General features: G+C 51.1%; 2 protein-coding genes across 2 annotated transcripts; one reads left to right on the forward strand and one right to left on the reverse strand.

The window, feature by feature from the left end:
- Positions 1-5,523: 5,523 nt before the first annotated feature.
- Positions 5,524-12,019, reverse strand: Hoxc13 (homeobox C13). The gene is made up of 2 exons (XM_051160464.1): positions 11,221-12,019; positions 5,524-5,966 (listed from the first exon to the last, which is right to left on the reverse strand). Exons 1-2 carry the CDS (start codon positions 11,957-11,959, stop codon positions 5,710-5,712), a joined length of 996 nt encoding a protein of 331 aa, XP_051016421.1. The 5' UTR covers positions 11,960-12,019; the 3' UTR covers positions 5,524-5,709.
- A 6,031-nt stretch (positions 12,020-18,050) lies between these two features.
- Hoxc12 (homeobox C12) lies at positions 18,051-19,700 on the forward strand. Its single transcript, XM_051160468.1, has 2 exons — positions 18,051-18,654; positions 19,462-19,700. The coding sequence occupies exons 1-2, from the start codon at positions 18,051-18,053 to the stop codon at positions 19,698-19,700; spliced, it is 843 nt and encodes a 280-aa protein (XP_051016425.1).
- The last annotated feature ends 5,133 nt before the right edge of the window (positions 19,701-24,833 follow it).

Raw genomic sequence — 24,833 nt, forward strand, 5'->3', positions numbered from 1 at the left:
GCGGGGAGGGGGCCGGACAGGACCCTGTGGGGGATGTAAGCAGGAGGCTCTGTTTAAGGAGAAGAAAAATGATGGCTAGAGAGGGCCTCTCTCCACACACTGGCCCCCTCCCCTTCAAGTCTGGTCCCTTTGGGACTCTTCAGGCTTGGGGTGGACGTTTTTTGACATTCAGACAAGACTATGGGATAGGGTAGAGGGAGGGCTCTTTCTCTCCTAATTGGACCCTTCACTGGTCCATCTGGCCTCCACCAGTCCTGCAAGTGCCCTAAACCAAAGCGTCAAATTGGGAGATAGCCTGCTCCGTGCTGCTTTCTAGGGATCTGAAGCCTTGAAATAGGCTTAGATTGGCCCTGGAAGCTCATGAAGGATTTCAGGCTAAGGCTCCTCATCACTCGGAAAGCTGGGAGGCGTCGAAGACGTCCCATCGTGAACATCAGGTCTCTCTTTGAGAGACTTCTTCTCTTTTTTTTTTTCCCCCCTCTGAGATTTTCCTGTAGTGCTAACAGTTAAATAGACTGTCAACTCTGACATTTTCCCCCTCCACCAGCAGAGGATCTCCTCGCCTAGTGAATTACTGAGTGTCAGGAAAGGTGTGGGGACTAAGTTTTTTTTTTTTTTTTTTTTTTTTTTTTTTTTTTTTTTTTTTTTTTTTTTAATGCTTATAAATGCCACACCCACTGCTACTGTGACTAGGGGAGAGCCTTGGGCAGGCCTGGTCTTCTGCACCTCAAAGCCGGGTCGGAGAGGGGCTGGGAGTACTACTCCCGAGTGCCCCCTTTCCTCAGCCCGGGCCCTTTGTCCTTGATAGTGTCCACCAGCTAGGACCAGCGCTGGAGAGGACGGAGATGTGCTTAGGTTCTGGCAAACCCCAGATACTCAGCTGTTTCTAAAATCCCAGCGCCCTAGTCCTGAGAGGGGTACGTTTCAGATTGGAGCAGTAAGCCTAGGAGGTTGTCGGTGGTTAGAGAATTTTCGGTTACACCTTCCCTCCTCCGTCCCCCCCACCCCGCCCCCGGCCGCCCGCCAGAGTCGCTGGGCTGGGAGCGCAGGGGTCCACTTACCTTTGGAGACTGAAGAGGCTCAGATGAGCGAGGGGCAGGGGTTATCAGCCTCTAGAAACCTTCTGAATTTCCCCCCACCCCCTACCGCAAGGCTGCCCACGGGCTCGGGCAAGGTATCTGAGGGGCGGGGCCCGAGAGGCGGAGGGAGATAGTAGGCGGCAGGCGATCAGGAGCAGAGTTACCCGAGCCTCTCTGGAGAGGCCGCCTTTTATGGGCGTTATTAGCGCCCCTGTCTAGACTGGAGACGACACCTCCTCTGTGTGTAAACAGAGGCGGAGGGCTCTGGCGGGAAGAGGGGCGGCGTGTCTAGGGGCAAGCGGCCCTCCCTTTTTCTGGCCACCGGAAGATCAAGGCCTTTTCCACCCTCCCCCACCTACCCCCCTTTCCCCATGATCTTGTGATGTCAAGGTCAGAAAGACCTAGTCACGGTCAAGGCTAAAAGAGGAAGAGTCTGGTTGGTTGTGAAAAAGCTCTGGCCCCCTCCTCCTCCTCCTCCTCCCAGAAGCCCCTCGCTCCCCAGGGCCCCTTAACTCCCCATCACCATACATCCCATAGATACACGTCTGCTTTTGGAGTTTTCTTGAAGGTGTGCTCTGATAACCATGCCAGGCCCCAGGCAGGATCTTAGTGGGAGAATTCGCATTTGAACATGAAGGATAGACGGGGGGGGGGGGCCGGGGGGGGCTGCTCCAGCTATAGGGACCTTAGCTCCAATAAGAGGGCCTTGCACAGAGGTGACAATGCAATGCGTTGTTATCCATCACCCCCATCCCCAGTGCTGACTTAGCGGCCGCCCGCCCCGTGGATCAGGAGAAGACGATCTTCCAAGCTGTCGTGGAGGGACTTGCTGAGAGCGTTGCTGGCCTTGTTCTCTCAGGTGGGTCCCTGACTCTGGCCCAGCATTCTAGTCCTAGACGGGGTGACCTGAGTGGAAAAGGGCTTTCTCTTCTAACACCCAGAGACTCAACCCAAGTCCTACCTGGCACTACGGCAAAGTGACCCTCAAGGAGAATACTGTGAAACCCCAGTAAGCGCCTAGGACCTTTGGGGCTTGGAGAAGCTGTGAAATTATGAGAACTGGAGCTTCTGTTTCCAAGGAGGAAACCTCTGAGTTCACAGCCCTTTGCTTGCCAGGCGCTGGTGCCCTTATTTTTTACCTGCACTGACCTTACTCCAACCAAAACCTTAGGAGGCTGTCCTTGAAGAGGAAGATTTGCTTTGGTAGGTCGTAGTAAATAGAAAATTAACCTACAGCTTGAGATGAGTGCACTAGTAACACTCAGGGAGACATTCTCCTCTGCTCAAGGGCACAGTTTTATCCTTTGAAAGAAGGGAAGAGCCATGGGTGCCTTCCTAGAACACAAGGCCACACAGCTTTATATAATATTTATTTACTCTGATTAGAGGTGTATTTCTAAAGTTAATCCAGGTGTTATAATCTTCAAAAATCCATTTGAAGTATCTGGTTGAGTGTTTGAAAATACAGAGATCCCTGGGCACACTGGCCATACAGAGTGCATGCAAGTCTTTGCTTGCCTTCCCAGTGGCCTAGTATGTCCTCAAGGCTGCTCCTTTTCTCATTAGCTTCTGGGAGCTTGGGATGGTTCCTTCCTCATAGGAAGAGTTCATTTTTCCAAGTGAAAGGGTCATCTAATTATGTTGCTTGGCTGGATCGTGAACTCCTAAGCTCGATCAGTCCTTCTACCTCAATCCAGGTAGAGCAGGACCTCACAAGCTAAGATTTTTGTAAGTTTGTATGTGAAAGTAGAAGGCTCCCTGGGAGAACTCTAAAATTATCTTTAACCACAAAGTCCCAGGCTTTCTACAGCCAATCCATATTAGAAAGTTTCCTTTCTTTGGCTAAACAACTCCTTTTGTCTTGGGAGAGAGGTCTGGGGGCTTTTGAAGAGATACTGAGATTGTTGGTGGGGAGAGAAAGGGAAATAAAATTAATAGTGACTCTTGCTTTTGGGAGATTCATCTGTCCCCATTCAAATCTCCACTGCCCAGTGTGTGGTTCTCAATAGTCAGCCCAGAGTTGAGCACAGAATAGGACTGGCAGTGGATTCAGTAGCACAGATTCCATGGAAGGCAAATTCTTCAGGCTCTTTCTCTCTCAGCCGTGTGTGTGTGTGTGTGTGTGTGTGTGTGTGTGTGTGTGTGTGTGTGTGTGTGTGTCCCCAAACCATTTATTTATATTAAAATTAAAATGCTTCGGCCCCATCAAGAAAAGGGAGTCAGGAGAACTGATTTTCAACCTGATGCCTCCAGTCTTTCTGTGTCTCAGGAGAGAGAAAAAAAAAATCATATATAAATAAAAATTGCTGCAGTAAAGATTTAATCTGAGATAACATTGTTTTAGGCTATATTGCTTTTTAAAAGTCTCTTAACCTGACAACTTAACGATCTCATTAACTCGACCAGATAGGGAGATAGGCACAGACTGCGACAAGCAAAACAAATTAGTGGCAGCATCTACACAGGCTCCAGATCTCCTGGAAGACAAGAGTTCTTAGGAATTTTAGAGAAGAAAAAATGGAGCTAGCCTGGCAAACAGGAGGCTCGAGGGATCCTGGCACTCAGACTTCTCTGTTTAGGTTGATGGGACAAAGAAAAGAGTACAGCCTTAGAAAGCTGAGCTCCAAGCTGCCTCTGTCAAACTGTACAAAGACACCCCAACCCCAGGCCTGAATGGGCTGTGGGCCCCTGGGGAAATAGGACTACAGGCTACTTACCACTTCTACTGTTGCTGTCATTGCTCCAGTCATCTCTCAGTCAAGATGCTACCTTCCTAACTCCTAGAACCAGGACCCCCCCCCCCCCAACACACACTGAAATTGTTAGCAAGCAAGCTCAGGGCCTTGAACATGCTAAATAAGAGCTCTGCCATCGACCTACCTACAAATTATTAAACAATGGACTTTTCTTACCCACTTCAGGTTTTTTCAGCAGCAGATCACATCTTTCCCTCTCCAGATATAAATTCATCTAAATTGCATATTAAGGTGGGAACTTCTCTTGTCTAAATAGAATCCAAGTGGCTCCCAAACTTTATGGGAGAGAAATGTAAGTTGGGGGGGTCTACTGTTGTAGGTGGTAATTGTATTTTTCCCTGGCACTGCCTGATTCCGTTGAACCACTGTAGCCTACCCTGAAGAGCCAGGAGAGAAAGGCTTCAGAAGGAACCTTAGCAATAAAATCAAGGCCAAAACCAAAAAGATATTTTATTTTAAAAACAAGTTTGTGGACTTTTTCTTCTTTGCATTCAATACATTGTCATTCAGACATCACAACACTATGTACAGATACACAACATTAAAAAAGAGAGAGAGAGAGAGCATATTTCAGACGGGTATTTCAAAAGAATACTGTTTTGTAATGAGCCAGTGGGAAGGGAGGAGGTGAGGGGGCCCCCACAGCACCAAGTTGGCTTTTGAGGAGGGAGAAATCAGGCAGCATGTCTACATTAGCTGATTTATCCAGGGCCAATTATTTCAGCCTCCTTGATCAGTTCCTCAAGCTGCCATCAGGAAACCAGTAAAAAGGAAAGTGTGGTCTCTCTGTGATCTGTTTTTGCTTATGTGGCGACATAACTGGAGATCTTCTGAGGGACCCACCCTCCACTCCTTTAAAGATGTTTATAAAAAGTTCTGATTCTAACCCTGGCCTAATTCCCAAGCTCACTATGAGAGAGAGAGAGAGAGAGAGAGAGAGAGAGAGAGAGAGAGAGAGAGAGAGAGAGAGAGAGAGAGAGAGGCATTGTAGCTGGAGTTTTTTGTCCTTGGATTTCCACAGAATTGAGAGTGCAAAGCAGGGAGGCAATGGGGTCAAAGGTGCCTCCTGGGAAATCATTTCTGGGTCAGGATGTGGCTAGGAGCTGCACCAACTCCAGCTTTTGTTGAGACAGACAGGAGAGAGCAAGAGGAGGGAGAGAGAGAGAGAGAGAGAGAGAGAGAGAGAGAGAGAGAGAGAGAGAGAAAAGAAGAAGAAGAAGAAGAAGAAGAAGAAGAAGAAGAAGAAGAAGAAGAAGAAGAAGAAGAAGAAGAAGAAAAGAGAAGAAAATCTACAAGCTCCAAGCATCATCTGAACTTGAATCACGTTGCCCAGCCCTAAGGATTATCATCAATACTAACACGACTTAAGTCTTGCCTATGGAGTACAGGAATGACAGTAGAAAGGGGGAATAGAAAGAAAGAAAGAAAGAAAGAAAGAAAGAAAGAAAGAAAAAGAGCTCCTCAGATCCTGTGCCCATGCGCCCCGGAAGAAGGGTCTTCCACAAGCTGAGGCACAGAAAGAGACAAGAACTGAGTCATTTGGAATCACCCCAGTCCTGCTTTGGTAGGAATGACTGGGCTCTTCCGACCTCTCAGCTTTCTAGTGGGACAAGCCACAAGGCCAGGGATGCAGAGGCCAGCAGTTTTCCTCCCGCACCCCATCCGAACCCACCTCTACAGCTGCGGGTGCTGAGTGGGTACCATCTGGTGGGGGTTATGATTAGGGGTGGGATGGGGCGTAGGGTAAGGCAGAGCTCAGCGCGCTGTTCCTCTTTCTCGGTAAGATTAAATAGTGGTCTGCGCTGGTCCTTCGGGTGGATTCCATTTCATTATGGTACAAAGCGGCGACATAAATAGACGGGGCGGGCGGGCGGTCAGGTGGAGTGGAGATGAGGCGCTTTCGATTTGCTGACCACCTTCTTCTCTTTCACGCGCCGGTTCTGGAACCAGATGGTGACCTGGCGCTCCGAGAGGTTCGTGGTGGCTGAGATGCGCCGGCGCTTCTCTTTGGTGATGAACTTGCTGGCCGCGTACTCTTTCTCCAGCTCCTTCAGCTGCACCTTGGTGTAGGGCACGCGCTTCTTGCGCCCGCGCCGGTAGCTGCTCACTTCGGGCTGTAGGGGAACCACGTCTGCGGGGGGGAGAGAGAGAAGGCAGACGGGAGCAAGTGAGGTGGGCAGCCAGAGGCCCTCGGGTGGCGGCTGGGCGGCGAGGGCCGCCTCCAGGCTCAATGGCCGCAGGGACTCAACTCAGCAGATCGTGCCTTATCCTCTAAGTACTTCCGTTGTTAGTAAGGCTATGGAGAAGGTGAGGCCTCTTGGACACAAACCTTAAGGGAAGGGGCTAAAATAAGCCCCTCAGCGGTCAAGATAATATTATAAGGCGTTTGTTTTAAAAAAATCAATTTAATATTATAAGGCCTTTGTTTTAAAAAGAAAATCAGAACGAGTGCAAAAAAATTCATGATAAAATGTCATTAAAAATTAAACAGAAGATCTGTAATATCGATTTCTTTCCTTTGCCTCCACTATGGCTCTGCACAACATCCTTTATTATAAACCTTGGTCCCTTAAAGTCCCCTTCCTGCTTACAGGGTCCCTACACCCTGTAGTCTCCCCTTTGTCAGGGCAGAACTTAAATTATATGTTTGAGGAGTGCATAGCAGCTAGGGTGTCAGCTACAGGGGCACAGACAATCAAGTGGGTCCTTGAGAGTCTAGCCTTGCACTAATGGATCTGATGTACCAAGATAGAGAAGAAACTATCAGATGAAACCAGACTGCTTGGGGATCAGTCACTTAGAAAAGGGGTTCCAGTGTTGTGAATCACCTAACACCATCCAAGGAAGAAGATCCCGGTTCAAAGTAGGGAACCAGCTCCCCATAAGAGGAGGTTCTCCCATAAGAGGGAGTCCATACGCAGGTTTCACCAAAAGGAGCAAATTCTGTTCCAACCTTCCTTTCTCTGCTCTTCCAAGGATAAAAGAAATTTTCTACATGCCAGGTGCCCTAAGCTCTACATTTGCAGTCTCAGGCCACTACTTTTCAGTTTCTTCAGGCTTAGAGCATTTCACAAGAATTCTTGGTGGGACAAGGGAAAGTCTGTGACTAGCTCAGCCCTCGCTGTTTCCCATGTCACTGTAGGACTTCAGGTAGACTCTGAATAAATCCGAGGTTTCCTCCTCCGTCCTATGCTCCTTTTTTGAAAGTATTAGACATGGCCCCAGCATGAAGGCCACCCCACAAGCATCGACCCTACACTGCAATTCCTAGTGAGAATGCTCTCTCTCTTAGAGACCCATGGGCCGCTATACAGGAAGGGGAAGTGGAGGCAGGGGTCACAATCGAATGCTGAGAGGAATAAAGTGCCCAGGAAGAAAATGGCAAAGAGGTTTTAGTGGCCTGTTCTGACTGCTTTCATAGTGACAATTTTTCAGGAAAATTACTCAACTTACCAATGTTTCTCTGTGTAAATAAGCCAAGAAATTTTCCCCCTTAATTTGGGGGGGGGGAAATCAACTTTCGTTTAGCAGATATAATCTGCAAAGTTAAAAAGAAAAAAAATTTTGTGTAAGACAAAATTTTAAAGAACTCATCTTTCAATTTCTTTTACTCTTATAATAGATGGAACCATAGTTTAAGAAACTGATGAGCTGGGCATGCCGGCACAAGTCTGTAAATCCCAGCACTCGGGGAGGCAGAGGCAGGTGGATCTCTGTGAGTTCAAGGCCAACCTGGTCTACAAATGGAGTCTAGGACAGCCAAGGCTACACAGAGAAACCCTCTCTCAGGGAAAAAAGAAAAAAAGAAAAAGAAAAGAAACTGGTGATACTTTTGGGACAAGACTGAAAATGCAGAGCGTGAATCCCCCTACACCTCCGGCATCTCTTCAGTGGTATTTTATTAAACATATTTTACCATGTCAGAAATCAGAGTAGGGAAAGTGACCTAAATGACAGAACTAGAACCTAGACACTCCCAACTTTTCGCACAAAGCCACAGTAAGGGCCAAAATGGAACCCGGCACCTGGCACCTGTGCCGCTTTAGGGCAAAGTGACATATAGCAGCTTCTGAATGGACCAGATAGTGGTTCCTATTTAAAACAAACAAACAAACAAAAAACAAAAAAGCCCCAAACTTCTACTTCAGTGGCTCCCTAAACATCAAATCTAAATTTCTAATGAAATTTAATCATTAGACCCTAAAAACATCTGGTTAAAAGGTAGATAACTGCTCTAAACTGTCCCATACCCCCTGGAGTTCAAGTCTTGACTTCACCAAGGTTTTCTTGGATCAAACAGCAGGTTGTTTAGCTCCCGGTCTTTCCTTCTCAAAGGAGCACCTTCCATTGTCTGCTGTTCTGGCTAGAAAGGAAGTGGGCTTTACAGATGGGAGATCATCTGGTCGCTTAGACTTTGAGCTGTGTCTAGGCTGTCTAGGGTGGGGACTTGGCCATAAGTGTCTCAGTGTCCCCTTCCCCAGTGTCTCTCCAGATCACCTGGACCAATCAACTCATCCCTACCTAATCATGTAGTTCCTATCTATCTAGTCATAGATTTATCATTATCACATCTAATCATATGATTCACATAATTATATCTAACCAGCACCTATGAGAAGCAAGTAAAAATGAAAACAATGTTGTGGCATCACTGTGTTTGGGGGCTGTATAGGGAGCCCCAAGGTCTGCCCACTTCATTAGTGGGGTGTGGGATTTGAGGACTAAGCAGTCCAGCTAGTGGCGCTTTTCAATCCAAAGGCAAAGGCTTTGCCAATACAGACTTTTAGTGTGGGCTCCAAAACCCCAGTTTTTGTTCATTCTTTTGTTTTGTGCTAGCAGCTAGTTATCTGCCTACCTGCCTACCTATCTCAAAACTGTCTCTGTTCTCCATCTAATTCTTTTCTGGTATTTTCCACCTTTCTTGATGAAAAAAGAAAGCTGTCTACACTCACCACTGTGTGTGTGTGTGTGTGTGTGTGTGTGTGTGTGTGGCAGAACAGTGAAGCAGGGGTCTGTATAATTGGGAGAAAGAAGCCACAACTCCTCACAGCTCTAATTATCTAGATCTTCCTCAACAATTGCCTGCACCTTCCACACCAGCCCAGACTACCATAGGTGAGGTTTCTCAGAGCCAGAGGCAGTGAAGAGAGACAGTGGTGTTTATGGCTAAATGTTGCTGAAGAAACCACAATTGCATAGACAGAGTTATCTGAAAATCTCCTCACTGCTTCTAAAAGACCTGTGTGGGTAGAAAGATGGAGGGTGTCTGAAGATAATTTCTTTTTCATCTGCCTCTCTCTTGGACCTCTCCAGGCACTGAGACACACCAGGCAGAATCTATTTCTACATGGGGGAGCAAGAGCCCAGAGCAGCAAGGCACACTGGGTTTTATATCCACTTCCATGTTGTAATTTGCAAGTGTATTGAGTCTCAACTGGAATATATATATGTATATAAACATGATCTCTATATGATATCTTTCTTTAGGATTGCTGTGAAATAAAACTGTTTATTTAGCAGAGCCTTCCCCCCCCCCACCACCCCACCCCGTTACTTTTGTTTCTGGGAATCTTTAAGATGTTTGTTTGTTTGTTTGTTTGTTTTTTCTCAAAAATAATTCTGAGCTTCCCTCCAACCCACTACATGACCTGCACGCCCATTACAGGGAAGCTCCAGCAGCTGTTTTGGGTACAGCTCTTCATTCTGAAAATGTTTGTGGGTTTTTTTCCCCCTCTAGGCCTGGGATCCTACCTATAGTGACAAAGGTGGGCACCAGATTCTCAGCCTGCTGGCTCTCTTAGCAGGGTCCATCAGTTCCACCACCATAAGGATTTCTGCTGGACGCTCATCCAAGAAGCCTTCTGTTTGTGAGCCAGAGAACGGAGAACAGAAGGGCATCCTGTTCCTTTACAAATGTATTATAGAATGCCTACATATGAACAGCCTGTCTTATAGAAATGTATCGGTCTGTGCTTCATACTAACTGATAAAATTGTATTGTATAACAAACTTACAGTCAATGCAGAGATGGTGCTGCCTGTATGACACCATCGCACCACGACTATGCTTGTGTTGGTCTGGCTCTGGTACTGACCTCATACTGTCTGTCAGGACGCTTTCGCTACACTCTGTAGCATCCCTCACTGTGATCCCTCTCCAATCTCCTTCTGCACCCAATCCCGGGTGCAGAGGAATCTCAGGCCCACCCTTAAGAGGTCTTAGGGTTAAAAATCCCCAGGTCTCTCTCGAGTGGGAGGCTAGAGAGCTCTTCCTGGGAGATAGCTTAGGCTTCTGTGGACTCCCAAGGATCTTTGGAGCCAACAGAAGACAGGGTTCTCTCCCACTGAGCTCTGTAAGGGAGCGCAGACTGTTCTAGACCCCCCCAAACCCTTATCTCTCAGATTAGAGTGGAACCCAAAGGTTCTAATACAATTTTGGGAAATCTGGGGTGGTCTTTCTCCTCTGGGGAGGTGGCAGGGGTGAGTTACAGAATCCTTTCCTTTTGAGAGGCAGCCTCAGAGAGACAGTACAGGAGTGAGCTCTTGGTGCATACACAGCCAGACAAGAGCCAGGCATTTCCAGGCTGTGGCCTGGACCCCGGGACCACAGCACAGGCCTGCCTCTCCCGCCCCTCATCTTAGACCCCCTTTCTCTGTCTGGAATGCTGGCAACTAGCTCTCACTTGAAGGATGTGGCAGTGGATTCACGGGGTTAAAACTGTGTACCAAGGCAGCAAAGAAAATTTTGCATTCCAGGAAAGGATGCAAATCTTACACTCCCTCGACAGAGACAGATCTTAGCTCTTCTGTTCTCTTAAAGAACATCCATGGTCAAATTTTTAAAAAAAAGAAAAGAAAAACCATTGCACATTTCTTTGGCTTTGGCAAATTAGATCCCTATTTTAATGCTATAGCATCTGGTGGCTGACAGATCCTGTAAATAGGCAAGGTAAAGGTCCTCTTATCCTTCCCGCAAGCCCCCACTATCCACTGGGTTGAGGGTTTTTACTAGGTTTCAAGGAACTAGAGGTCCGACTCCAACCCATTCTTGGCCGGAAGCAAGTTTAGGGGCCAGGATCCCTGCGTGAGGCTGGACCGGGCAGGGGGAGGAGGCGGCGAGCTCCCGACCAGAGCCGAGCCGGCGCTCGGGCGCCTCTGATTGCTTCACTCTCGACCCGGCAGCTCCCGGGAACGTGTCGGAGCAGATTTCTTCCCCAACGCATTCCTCAGCACAGCTCGCCCGGCCGGCTCCATCGACAGCCCAGCCGAGCCGGCGCGCCGGGGCCAGACGGCGGGGGTGGCTGGGGCGCGGAGCCGCGGGGCAGGCAGGGCGGGGAGGGGTCCCTGGCGGCGGCGGCTGCGGCGCCGTTCAGGCCCCTTCCTTACCTGGGAAGGGAGACTTCCAGAGGTGGGCGGACTGCGACTGCTCCTTGGAGCAGTACACCTGACTGTCCCAGCCGTTGGAAAGAGCCCAGTGCTGGTAGCCTTCGACAGGGATGAGCGCGTCGTGACGCGGCTCCGGGTGCCCGCTGATCCCGGGCACCACCGACACGTCCAGGTAGCCGGGCATTGCCTGGTAGGAGCTGGCGAAGCTGGGGTAGAAGGCGAACTCCTTGGCTCTGGAGGACAGGTCGTCGCCAGGCAGGGCACCCGACGGCTCCGGGTACTTGTCACCCGGATGATAGGCGCAAGGCTTTTGCTGCAGGTTCACGTTGTGCGACAGGCGGCAGCCGTAATAGCTGCCCCCGAATGGGTAGCCATAGCCCAGGGTGGCGCTGGACGAAGTGGGGGGCGCCGGCGGTGGGGCGCATTGGCGCGCCGCCTCCGGGGCTGGGATGTCCGTGTAGACGGCGCCCTGAGGGGCGCCCAGAGGAGCCGGCGGGCGTCCCAATACCGGGTGCGGTAGCAGGTCGCGGCAGTGGCTGGCCGGGCAGCTGCCGCCCAGCCCGTCCATGGTCGGGGCTTTGCCGGGGCTCGCTCCGCTGCAGCCGCCCCCCGCGCCGCCCGCGCCACCGCCTCCCCCGCCGCCGCCGCCGCCGCCGCTGCCGCTCTCCGCCGCGCTGTCCTCATAGACGTACATAAGGCTCTCCGGCCAGCGCGGGTGCAGGAGCAGCGAAGTCGTCATGACATGATCTGCTCCAGCTTTTTAAAAACTCCACTTGCCAGAGGCAGCGAGCTAGGGAGACACCTCGCTCCCTTTTTCCCTCCCCCCCCATCCCTCCTCCCTCCCTTCTCCACTCCTCCCCTCCTCCTCCCTACGGTGCTTCCCCCGCCCCCCCCCCCCCCGCCGCATTCCCACTACGCATGCGGGCACACTTCATTAAGAAATCCGCCTGCTCCCGCCCTCCTCTCCTCAGCACGCCCCTGTTCCCACGTGACCATAGCCGCCTCACGTGATGCTAGGCCTGGGTCTCCAGGGGTTCCCTCCCCGGGAGGTGGGGCGGGGCGGAAAGAAATGAAGACTTTGTTGATTGGCTCTCTCGAGAGGTAAAGGAGGGGAGAGTTGGGAGACTTAAAGGGACGGGAAAAACGCCCCCTAGGCAAGCCTTGTTGGGGGGGGGGGGGCGCAGGGAGGCTGAATTAGGCCGACGCAAAGGGACCTGGGGAGTAGAGGATGGTTCCTGGGCTCCTCCCCCTAGGCTCAGGGTGAGCGCCGGAGAGATCGGGTTCTCAAGCCGATGGCTTTGACTACTAAGTCTCTAAATTGGGGCTTGGGGCTGAGAATGGAGGCAAGTGTGGAGTTTTAGTAAATATTAAGGTACAATCATCATCTCTTCGTCGTCGTCATCATCATCTTCATCATCATCTAGAAAATAGTCAGGAAGGCTCCAGTTGTGGCAGGCTGCGCTCCAGCTCACGGTGGGCGGTGGGCGAGAACCTCACCAAGCCTTTCAGTCAGCCTTTGATGTAGAAACCAGAGTTTCAAACTGCCACCGACTCCAGCCGCTTTCTCCTGAGCCCCAATTTGTCTGGAAAAAGGCTCTCTCTGGTATCAGACGTGGTTGGGAGATATGATTTCTCCAAATGCAGACTTCACCCCAGAGTGGGGAAAGGAGAGAAGTCAGCGAGAAGCAGAGGAAAACGAGAGAGAGAGAGAGAGAGAGAGAGAGAGAGAGAGAGAGAGAGAGAGAGAAATGGAGGGGCAGTAGGAGAGATGGCTATATCAGCATGCAAAAGAAATACCGGAGTGAGAGCCCCCACCCCCACCCCCAAGGAAACAGAGAAGAGGTTTCTGGCTGAGCAAAGGGAAAGTCCTGGATGCTTGCAAGAGCCATAGTCACTTGGGTGCACAAAAGGAAATGTGGAAAGTGGGCAAGAACCTAAGGGGCCTCGGACAGGTGCAACTCTTGGGTACCGCAGAGCACAAGGCCCCTCCACCCTCAGCAGCGCGGGCTGGTGGGGATGATGAGCCCTAAGGAGCCATGCAGAGCAGCTTTATTCTTGCTCCCACAGCTTTCTTTCAGGACTACTCTCGTTCAGGCAGAGTACTTAGATCCTAAACTGTCTTCTATTAAAAAAAAATTATCACCGTTTTTCTAATTTTAATAACACCCACTTTCTTTCTACCCTGCCCCCCAACAGTGGTTAGGGCCTCAGTAGTGTCACCCTTTTGCAGAGGGCCATCTCCATGGAATTGCGCCAAGCTCCCTTTCACACACACCCCTCCCTGAGGAGAAGAGGCAATAAAGAGCAAGAGGGCAGGAAAAAAAAATAATAATAAAGAGGAAGAGAGAGGGGCTGCGGTGTCTCCCTCTTTCTTCCCTCTGCCACAAGTTTTAAATGCTGGGTGCTGGGTGGTGGTGTTTGCACAGGCTGTCAACACTGAGTATCTACCAGGACCAACCCACTCCTCAATTGGAGGCAATGTTGGAGTTGAGGGGGGGCAAGATCCCGGAGGGGAGAAGGATGCTCTCTGAAGCTTGAGAGCCCCAGGCCTTGGTGAACCAGGACAAGAAATGAAGAATTTTTTTTATCAGCATGGTCTTCATCAAGAAGTGTCTCCTCAGAGTTCTGAAAGCCGGCTGCACCCTGGGATGGCCCCAGAGAGGAGATGTCACAAATCCTACTAAGCTATCTAAAGTCTTAGAGATGGATTTACATTATGAATAAACTCTTATGGCTCCATATTGAGCGTAAGCGTCATTTCTTCATATCAAGGTTATATGAGAGGAAAATAAATTACACTATTAATTATGTCCTCGAGACCGATAGATTAACTGTATCCTTTTGTGAGTTATGAGGCATTGAGATAAGAAATATGCTCCTTGGATGGCTCTCTTGATTTGAGCCCCTCACCCGCTGGATAAACTAGTGAGACACTTGGTCTTGTTTTGACAATGTGGGGAAATTTTAACATTACTCCTAGCTGTATTGGTCCGTCTCTATAGTATACAGGTTATAACCAACCTAAGGCGAGACTTAATCAACTATAACAACTGCGCCGTCAGTGTCCAAGGATGCCTTCTGACTGTGGTCCTGTGAGTATCTTCCTGGGCACCCCCCGTACAGCAGCCCATACTTCGGTGGCCATCGACGAGCCTGGAGGGACACTCTGTGGGCATGGCAAGTGGGGGTGTGTGGTGGGAGTTTTTTCGCCGTCGGTCGTAGAGGTGCTTTAGTTACCCTCTTACTCTCCTCTGTCTGGCCAGCCGCTGTTCCTCCCCGCCCTGCTTCATTTGCATACGCAGTGAGCCCCTTTCGGGAAACTAGGCAGTGACCTTGAACTGGGTCTCATGGCCTCAGCTCACCAAAGAGAAGTCAAAAGCTAACTAAAGAATTCTCAGTTTAGGATTAGCAGAGGAACCCAAATGCAGCCCCATCACAGCCACTTTGCCAGGACCACCGGATCCTTCGGAGATTTTATATTAATTTCGGTTGGGCCCCGCAGCAGTAGAGGCCCAAGATATGGTGGGGGAGGGGATAGTGGGGCGGGCGGGGGGTTGAGGTAAAGAGGAGGTGTGGGGAGGTAGAGAGACGTCCTGAAGGAGGCTGGCTGCCTCTCGTGGATCGTTAGTGGGGGGGATACCTTGGACTATAGCCTTGTCTTTAGCTATAACCCCTGAGTTAATGAGTGGCTGAGTCTGACCAGCTGTGGGAGGGAGCCAGTGGCCCAGCAGACATGCTCCCCTTTTGAGCCTCATCATTTGGTGAGAGTTCCGAAGCATCAATTGTTCACTGTTGACCGAAGATGATGATTTTGCTTATGGGCAGCGGAGTGCCGGTGGATTAAACCAGATTAAGTGCAGCTGCCTAAAGCCTTGGGGTGCCAGAACCCTCCTGTCTCCCCTCCCCCCGCCCCACTTAGCCTCAACTGCTCTTGGGGAACAGCTCTTGATGGGCTGGATTTAGAGTTGAAGCTTTGCACCTTAGCCTCCTTCCGGTCCTGGGCATCCAGGTTGGGAGTGGTGTTTTTGTCTGAGCTCGGTTCAGGAACCAAGCGGCTTAATTGCGTGCTGCCAGTTTACCTAGAAGCATACAGAACCATCCTGGTGCTCCTGCGGGGGTGGGTGGGTGAGGGAGACTGGAGTCTTGGGTTGCCTGGGTCTTCAGAGTGGCCCTGAAACCTAACTTTACAGTAAATCATGGAGAGCAGCAATCTAGAGAGAGGGATTTTGCTAAGGGTGGTATGCGGCTCTCCTTGACAGAAATTAGCATGTTTGCACAGAAGGAAGAGGGTTTTGTGCGTGGGTTTGCATGCCAAGCTTGTCAGGCTGGGAGAATGCATGTCTGAAAAAGGAACCCCTCTCATCTTATTTTCATTTGCCCCCGCGTTGCCTCTGCCGCCCTGCGGCAGCAGCTTGAGCGCTCTGACCCAGAAGGGTAGCGAGAAATGCCCAGGGCCTGAGGTTTTTGAGCTGTGAAAAGAAGGGGGGAAGCTAAGCCTTCCTCTTGGGGGTCTCTTTTCATGGAGATTAGCATTGTCTGAAGGGAAACTGTTGTAATGGGGAGAAGATTCCACTCAACAAAGCCCAGCGACTCTCCGCGAAGCCGGCTCGGCATCCCTCACACTAACAATAGCTGCAGCACGGAGGCCTGGAAAGCCTGGGCGTAGACCTCGCTGCCAAGCTTAGTGTTCTGATCGAAATCTGTAACAGTCGGATCATATCCCCTTTCTTTATCTTTATGATCAAAATGATCCAGAGATTGAAAAAAAAAAAAACTGGATGTTCACGTTCGTTTGCAATCAATGCATCTTGAAAGTGGAGAAATGTAAATGAAATTCGGAGGTGCTGTGACATGCTATATATAGCTGATGGATATTCTGCAGCCTTACAGTCCCTTAATCAAACACACACACACACACACACACACACACACACACACACACACACACACACACGCAGGCACGCACGCACAAGCGGTCTCTTTTTGGTTCCGAGAAGGTTGACTGTAGAGGCTGGCATCTCACCGGCTGGACCTCGGGGGTTCCAGCATGGGTCAGGCGCTGGGCGGACTCCTAGGGCGGATGGGACTGAGTAGGCTGCCAAGCCTGCTGGGGCGGGGGGTGGGAAATGAGGAGCGGCCGAGCGGGGCGAGGGGCGGGCGCCAAGCTACGGGCTGCTAGCTGCACGGGGCAGGGCGGCGCCCGCGGGGACACATTTCTGTCGGAGTGAACAGCTATGGTTTGGGATATGAAATCGCTCCGGGAGCGGCGGAATTCGAAGAATCTGCGTTTCTTTCTGCCGCGTCCTATAAAGGAGAGGAGGCGGGAGAGAGAAGAGGGAAAAGAGGCTCTTCTGCAATTCTGTCTCTTTTGTAGCTTCCCAATTATTTAATTTTCACCTACATTCGCTCATAGTCTCTCTCTCTCTCTCTCTCTCTCTCTCTCTCTCTCTCTCTCTCTCTCTCTCTCTCTCTCTGTGTGTGTGTGTGTGTGTATCTAATTCTCTGAAAAAAATCCTTTTAACATGTGTATGTTGTCTAACTATTTATACAACCTTGGACAACTTAAGCTCAAAATAATCAAGAGATGAGAGTGTTTCTCTGCTAAACCCTAATAAAATGCATTTGAGCTGGCTTTTCTCTTCATGGGCCGGTTGGTGGCCCAGTTGAGATCTCAGTGTGGACTTGGAGATGTTCATTAGAGTCAACAGCCAGCACTAGGTTCCCAGCTTCCCTAGAAGGAGAACCATAAACACAGTTTTGAATCCTCAATAGGATACTTCTTGGGGGGGGGGTGTTTCCCTCACTCTTGTCCCACCTCAGAAGGCAACCCACCTCTGGCCTCTGTGCCACTCCATACTGGCTCTATCAGCCAGCCTGCAGGTTGTGGGACTATCTCCTTTGCTGTAGCAATCGGCAGACTTTCAGGCCAGCCACTTTCTGTTGAGGGCTGAGAGCCTCCTGTCACAAAGGTCGGTCCCTAGAAATCAAGGCTGAAAAGTAGTTCAAGCCACCCCCAGATTTTCAAGAGCAGGCGAGGGGATCCAGAATGAGCTCAGTAGCCTCATCTGCTCTTCTCTTGGCCTTTGGTCCCTCCTCTACCGGTGAGTGGAGGTGTCAGGGATACAGAAGAGAGCATTATCAATCCCCTTAAGCCTTTCTTGAGCGAAAGAACCTCAAACATCTATTCACATCCTAAGGAAAAAAAGACGATGGTGAGACCGCAACAGTGCTGGCAGGGCTGGGAAACCTGTTCTCACCCCCACTTCGCCTCTACTGTAAATAAACCCCAGCCAAAGGGCTCATCCGTCTCCTTAAACAGCCAGTAAACTTTATATGACACAATATCTAATAGTAATTTATTGGGGAGATATTGTAAATTCCAACGGTTTTAGTTAATAAAGGAGCTAATTAAAGAGGGACGGGCTGTACTCGGCCAGCTGTTGGTGATAAGATAATACATCTGGGGGGTGCGGGGTGTAGAGTGCAGAGGTGTGTATGTGCGGGTATTTTTGGGTTGTTTTTTTTCCTTGCCCCGCATTGAGCGATCGCTTCCCCGTCTGCGTTAAGTTTTTATATGATTTTTTAAAAAACCAGAATCCAACGAATAAATCTGTTCCTGCCTTTCGCTCCCCCTTACCCCCACCCAGGATTGGGGAAAGGGGGAAGTTTGAGTTGCTGCGGGGGAATGTGGGGGGGTCGGTTGTCCCCACCCCTCCCCTTGGTGGTAGCGCCCACGTGAGTAAGGCGGCCAATGGGTGGCTGGTGCAGGTTTAACTATGTTTAATGTCAGATAGCAATAAAGTAGAAGCTGCCGGTCGGGCCCCGCGGAAATGGGCGAGCATAATCTCCTGAATCCTGGGTTTGTGGGGCCGCTGGTGAACATCCATACGGGAGACACCTTCTACTTCCCTAACTTCCGCGCGTCAGGAGCGCAACTCCCGGGGCTACCTTCGCTGTCTTACCCACGCCGCGACAACGTGTGCTCGCTACCCTGGCCGTCAGCCGAGCCGTGCAATGGCTACCCGCAGCCCTATCTCGGCAGCCCGGTGTCTCTCAACCCGCCTTTCGGCCGCACGTGCGAGCTGGCTCGCATGGAGGATAGCAAAGGGTACTACCGAGAGCCCTGCGCTGAGGGCGGCAGCGGGGGCCTAAAGCGGGAGGAGCGCGGGCGCGAACCCGGAGCAGGACCCGGGGCAGCGCTGCTGCAGCTGGAGCCGTCGGGGCCGCCTGCGCTCGGCTTCAAGTACGACTACACCGCAGGCGGCGGCGGTGGCGACGGCAGCACGGGACCCCCCCATGACCCACCCTCGTGCCAGTCACTGGAATCTGACTCCAGTTCGTCCTTACTCAACGAGAGCAACAAGGGCGCTAGCGCTGGCGACCCTGGCTCTCTGGTATCGCCGTTGAACCCAGGTGGCGGGCTCTCAGCCAGCGGTAAGGACCCCAGCCCACTTGTGAGGCTTACTCTGACAGGACGTCTTGCCAGTGTGGGCAGGGGAGGCCAGAGCTGCCTGGGGTGACAGAATGTGTGTAGTGAGCTAGGGCTTCTTTTTAAAAGAAGTGTGTGTTTGGGGGGGCCTATAAACATGTAAATATCCCCATAAAAGAACTCAGAGAGATTTCCTTTTTCGGTCCGAGTGGCTGTAGGGGGCAGGGAGCTCTAGAGAACGAAAATTCAGGCTCTGTCTGGGACTTCCCCAAGCTGGGGGTAAAGAGGTAGAGAAGGAGGTTTCATTCCTCTTTTCCTGGCGCCTTCCCTTCTGCTTAGCCATAGGCCTCCATTACTCGCATTTCTTATTTTAAGAAACACTACAGGATTTACTTTTCACCACCCGCCCATATCTTTTCTAACTGATGAGATCTGGTAGTCCCAGTGGTTAAGAGGACCAGGCCAGGACATTTTGATGGTGATGATGATGATGGTGGTGATGATTATGGTGAAGAAACACGAGGTTGGAAGATGCGAGGGGGTAGGGATGTAGACAGGCTGTGGGTACTGCTGTGGGAGGTAGGGTTGAGGCATGGAGTGAAAACGGGGGGGGGGGGGAGGAGGAATTGATGAGCCGATGGATTGGTGAGGATGGTCTGGGTAAAGGTTTTCAGGACACCTCAAAATGAGGAGGGAAGGGAATGATCTGGTCTGGGTGTGGGGCCAGGCTGAGAGGGTCTGGGAAAGGGTCCAGGGCACTGAGCTAGTCATCCCCCATCCTCTGGCCAACCCTGCGGTTCATCTCCACCCAGGCGCGCCCTGGTACCCGATCCACAGCCGCTCTCGAAAGAAGCGCAAGCCGTATTCGAAGTTGCAGCTGGCCGAGCTGGAAGGCGAGTTTCTGGTCAACGAGTTCATCACACGCCAGCGTCGGAGGGAACTCTCGGACCGCTTGAATCTTAGTGACCAGCAGGTCAAGATTTGGTTCCAGAACCGGAGAATGAAAAAGAAAAGACTTCTGCTGAGAGAGCAAGCTCTCTCCTTCTTTTAGGGGGGGCAGGACACGCGTGTTAGCCCCAGACTGAGCTTGCCTTGGTGGAGCAAGAGGGGGCGCAGCCTGGGACAAGGTCCCGCTTACAACGCCAGGCCTTCTGGCAGGCCCTCCCTGGACGTCTCCTGTCTGTTTTGTTCGTGGTTCCCTCCCCCACCCCCAACACACACACACACACACACACACACACACACAGAGCAGGCTTTGCGGGTCCCTGAGGGAAGGGAATAAACCGAACCTGAGAAGGCAGAAGCTGGGGAGAGAGCAGGGCAGGCTAGGACACTGTGCAAGGGTAGTTTATTTGAGGCAGGACTGGAGCTGCTGTGGCTCACGGGAAGGTTATGGGAAAGCAGCGGCCCAGACATGTATGCACACCCTCCTCCACTTCCCTCTCTGGTCTTAAGTCTCTATCCTTGGAAGAGCAGACAAGATTGATAGGGAAGCCAAGGTGCCCAAACACATAACCGGTGGAGTTGTGAGTTGAGAGATGTGAGCTCTGTCCAGTGGACAGAGTTGAGGGCGAGGGTGGAGTGCTATGGCAGGCTTGGAGGAAGCTAGGAACCAAGGAGGCCAGTAAGGCCCAGAGTCTGCCCAGTCAGGGTCCTCCAGCCTGAGCACTGGATTGGCTGAAGTGCTTGCATTTGACAGACTACCCTGCAGAAAAATAGACTAAACAGCTTTAGATCCTCTCCAGGACGGTTCTAGAAAAGTTTGAAGGCCCTCAGCCCGCTGCTAACGTCCCCAGCCTGTCCCAGGCAAACATAGCTTACAGGTGTGCTAACCACTTTTCCCATCATTTATGCAACTGCAGACTGGAAGCGGCAAACTGGGGGGAGCTGAGAACCAAACTCACATAGAAACAGGTTCATCTAGCCACCCCCAGAGACCCCCACCTCGCCCAAAGAGGTGGGTTGCGGAGAGCGCCATTGATTGGTAGGGTGCGTTTCCGGCACCTACAGCAGCGGACCGGCTGGTTTTCTCTTCCCGCTGGCGTTCACGGTCACGGCCGGCCGGCCAGAGGCTGGACCGGCGTAATTTACGAGGCAGGAGGAGAATCTGCCCTTAAAGGGACTGGGAAGCGGAGGCCCAGCTCAACCCGTTTCCCAGGCTTGGTGACAATGAAGAAGGGGGCGCTGCAGTTCCCCACTCCTTTCTATCCCCTACCCGCCCCCCCCAACACCACCCTTTGTCTCAGGATCTGCAGCGTCCGCCTCCCAGGCGCTAGCCTCAGAGTGTTGGGGCCCGAACTGAAGAGGGAGGGTCCAGTAGGAGGATAAAGGCTAAGGCTTTTTACCCACAGATCCTTTTAGCCTCAGGCCCCAGCCCCAGGCTGCCTGTCTCTGGAAAGAACAGCCCAGATAACTCACCAGCCATCCTGCACCCTGGTTTTACTCTTTTCCGCACGAGTCCACCAACTAGCTTCCTGTGAAAACAGGGTTGAGAAGCAGAAGACTGACAGGGCTCAGTGCAGCCTGGGCAGTGTGAAACCCACCGAGGCGAGGAGTCTTCTGGCTCTTCAGGGGCAAAGCCGCAGATTATAGTGCTCTCCCACCCAGTAGCACATGGCTTCAAGTTTGTTTACAGTGTTGTGCAGAGACACAAGCAAATGTATATATGCATAGCCAAGCCCACCAAACTATTGGGTCCAAACCCCTCTCCCCACTACACTTGCAAGCAGGCAGCTTCTTGGTTGCTCCATTTGGCTCAACAGAGAGGAGATACAATCACATGCCTTGATCCTCCGTTGGGCGCCTGACACATCTCACCATGGACTGACTACACATGTTCGTCCATGTTCAAGTTCCCAGAAAGCATCTCTACTCCAGCTTGTCCACACAGCCGCCCAATGGGCATGGAGCACCACCCTTGTCCCTGTCTGTACCCCTTGTGCAGCTCTTCCAGTGACTGGTGAGCTCTCCATTCAAGCTCCACCACTCTGATTTGATTCCTAAAGCCTGGTAGGAAAGAGACTAGAACACTTCAAAAGGAAAGGGACAAAATTACGCAATATTCTCTTTCCTTTGCTTTAAACTTGACTTCTGTGAGCTTCTTTGTCAATATCTGTCTTGTTGGTTGTGTCTGTCTCTGGTACCTACTGTAGTTCCTGTGGTATTTCTTACCTCCCTTCCCAGATCTGTGTAGTGTACTCCCCTACCCCAGCATCTGTCTTTAGCACGTTTTCTCTTTATATAGTCCTTGTACAGAGCTGCGTCATCATGTTAATATTAGTAATTAAAACATGGACGTATGATGTTGTGATGTTTTGAGAACCATTTCTAAAACTGGATCCCCCACGTATAGTCTCCTCTTCCCAGAAAGAGCAGGAGCCCCCTCCCACAGTCCTTAGCTATTTATTTTATTTTCTCCAGTTCAGGTGAATGATAAAAACAATAAATGTATAATAATAAAGAAAGAGCAGTTGCATGGGTAACAAAAATATATGACCAACCAGGACCTGTTGATGAGCTGCCATATCTAGTCCCAAGCAATTACTGGCAGGGAGAAAAATTGGGGGGCGGTAGACTGGGGAAGGAGAGAAGGGAGAGCTCTGAAGAGTCACTGGGCTGTAAAAATTAATGTGGACAGCCCAGAGGAAGGGAAACTGCCTTCAGAAAGAAGGTCTGCATCTCTTCACTGCAGGAACTAAAAGAAGCGGAGCTGGGCAAGGGAGCAGTGTGAGTGCCATGGTGGGGCTGAGATCTGGTTAGGATCTGGTGACTGACCATCAGTGGGGCTAGAGCTGCAACTCTGTGTTTCAAATCTGGTAGCTTCACTCTGAGAAGATATTTTGTGCACTGTGAAATAACTAGGCAGGGGGGACAAAATACCCCTAAAGCTGTTTTTTTTTAAACTAGTCTTCATTTCTTGAAGCTAGCAAACCCTTTCAAGGCCTCTCCAGAGCCAGGGCCAGACTCAAAGCTGGGGTGGGACGCAATGTCGTTCCCCGCCCCCAAGCAGCAGCACTTCCACCCAATTCTTCCGGCTCTGAGAAATGCCTTCCCTCTCTGCCCGGGCACTTGAAGCTGCCTCTTGCTCTCCCACCGGTTACTCTTTCTCAGTTGTCTTGGGAGTCTCCTCCTAATTCTTCCATCTTCTTTCCAGGCCAGGAATAGAAGGTCCCCCAGTGGAGTCAACCTCCTGTCCTGAAATCTCTCTCCATCTCTTTCCTTTTGACCCTAACCAGAGAAAGTAGCACATTTAAACCAAACCCTGCTCTTCATTACTCCTAACTCCCAACTCCCGTGTACAGCGTGGGTACAGCGGGAAGGAGACCTAAAGCTTTGGGTTGCTCATATAACCCCCCTAAAGTACAGGGGACCCCAGGCAAAAGCTGGGGGAAGGACTGATGGCTACTTCTGGGTCTGAAGCCCAATGACTCTAGCCAATCACTGCCTGTTTCTTGCGATATGTCTTACCTACACAGGAAGGCCCCAAAGAGGAAGAACTTCTGGCCTAAAATAGGAGATGGGGCTGTTATGGAGACCAAGAGTAGTAACTGGTCTTTAATTTATTCCCTTGACATATTCCCAGACACTTCCAACATGAAATAGAGGGCACCTTGTTGCGTGGTGCCTATCCCTGATTCAATAAGCTGAGGAAGTTAATAAAGGAAAAAACACTACAGCCCTCTTCTCAAATTGAGAAGAAACACTTGGGCCTCTGTGTAGGTGGGGATTACAGCAATGTACATCTGTCTAGTTTAAGCTCCAAAGTCTAATTTACTCCAGTTTTTAAGACGAAGCATCTTGTGCCTGTAACTGTTGAGAGAGAGAGAGAGAGAGAGAGAGAGAGAGAGAGAGAGAGAGAGAGAGAGAGAGAGAGAGAGAGAGAAGGGGGGAATCATTTTAATAATCTAGGTAGGAAAATAAAATAATCGGTTGGTATGTAAACTTCTACCATCCCATTATCAGGTCTATATTGGACCTGATTATTCAGGAAGTTGCCTAAGCCACTATCCAGTAGTCAGGAGATGAGCTAGGCTGTCCGGGTTCTGTGGGTGCTAGTGCAGCCGGAAACCCAGCAAATTGGATCGATGTCTTTAACCCAGATTTAAGCAGGGACCACTGGCCCAGATCCGCAAACAAAGCAAAACGCGAAGACCAAGTCTTCCGGCCAGGCGGAGCCCCCCTTCCTCCCAGCACGCCCTCCTTCCCTTCCTGTGCTGGGAAAGCAAGAAGGGGTTTGTAGGGTCCGTGTGCTTCCGAAGAAACGCACCCTGGAGCCGCCCGAACCTCTGCGAGGTCGGTGCCTGAGGGCGCAAAAGGTGGTGCGGAGCTTGAGGCTTGGTCACCAGCCTGAGGGCCCCCACCCTGCACGCGCCTCGCCTGGGTCTAGAGCAGAGGGACGCCTCTCCGTGACAGACAGGCAGTTACCGATTTTCCGCGCAAAGGTCTGTGGCTCGCGCCTCCCCCGCTAGATCGCGGCCTCCTCTGGGGGCGGCTGAGCACCGCGGCGGGCTTCTCGCGGCTTCCTTTCCTGAGGAGGCCCGAGACAAAGGCGCATAGCAGCTTAATGGATGACGCAGGAGCCAAGACCGCTCCCGGATTCGAGCCTCCTCAGTGCCCTAGCCTGGGAACAGGGGACGAAACCGGGGCCGTGTTGGGGTGTAGAGACAGCTCTGAGACCTCCATCTAATATAGTTCCTGATTTATTCCAAGGGGGGGGAGGAAACCGGTGCGCCCAAAGCACTGGCTGATCCCGTCAGCTCCACGCCCAACAGTGCCCGCAGCTCTAGTCGCTCCGTAGGGCTGCCAGGCCCCCAGGAAGGACGGGATGACCCCTGCTGGCCAGAGCGGTGGAGACTTTCTTTGAGACTTGGTGCCGCCTAATCTCCAGTCTCTTGAGTTTGCTGGGGACCTTAAAGCCTGTGTCTGAAGTACCTACTTGGGCTGGTGAAACTAAGGTTCTTAAGAAGTTTCCTTTGCCAAGCTTGTCAGTAGCGATTCTCCTGGAAGCTTGGCACCGGAGCCAATAAATTTGGCCTCAAGGAAACCCAACCTTTAGGGACTGGGAACTAGCCCCTTACCAAAAGTGTGGTTTCCCCTTCTTAAGTCAAAGCCTTCTTACTGAGGAATTGTTATTCCCGAATGGAGAGCTTACTTCAAGGACCTGTCTGTGTGGATAGAACCTTGA

Source organism: Acomys russatus, chromosome 17 (genome assembly GCF_903995435.1).
Source record: "Acomys russatus chromosome 17, mAcoRus1.1, whole genome shotgun sequence".
In the NCBI taxonomy this organism is placed as follows: Eukaryota; Metazoa; Chordata; class Mammalia; order Rodentia; family Muridae; genus Acomys; species Acomys russatus.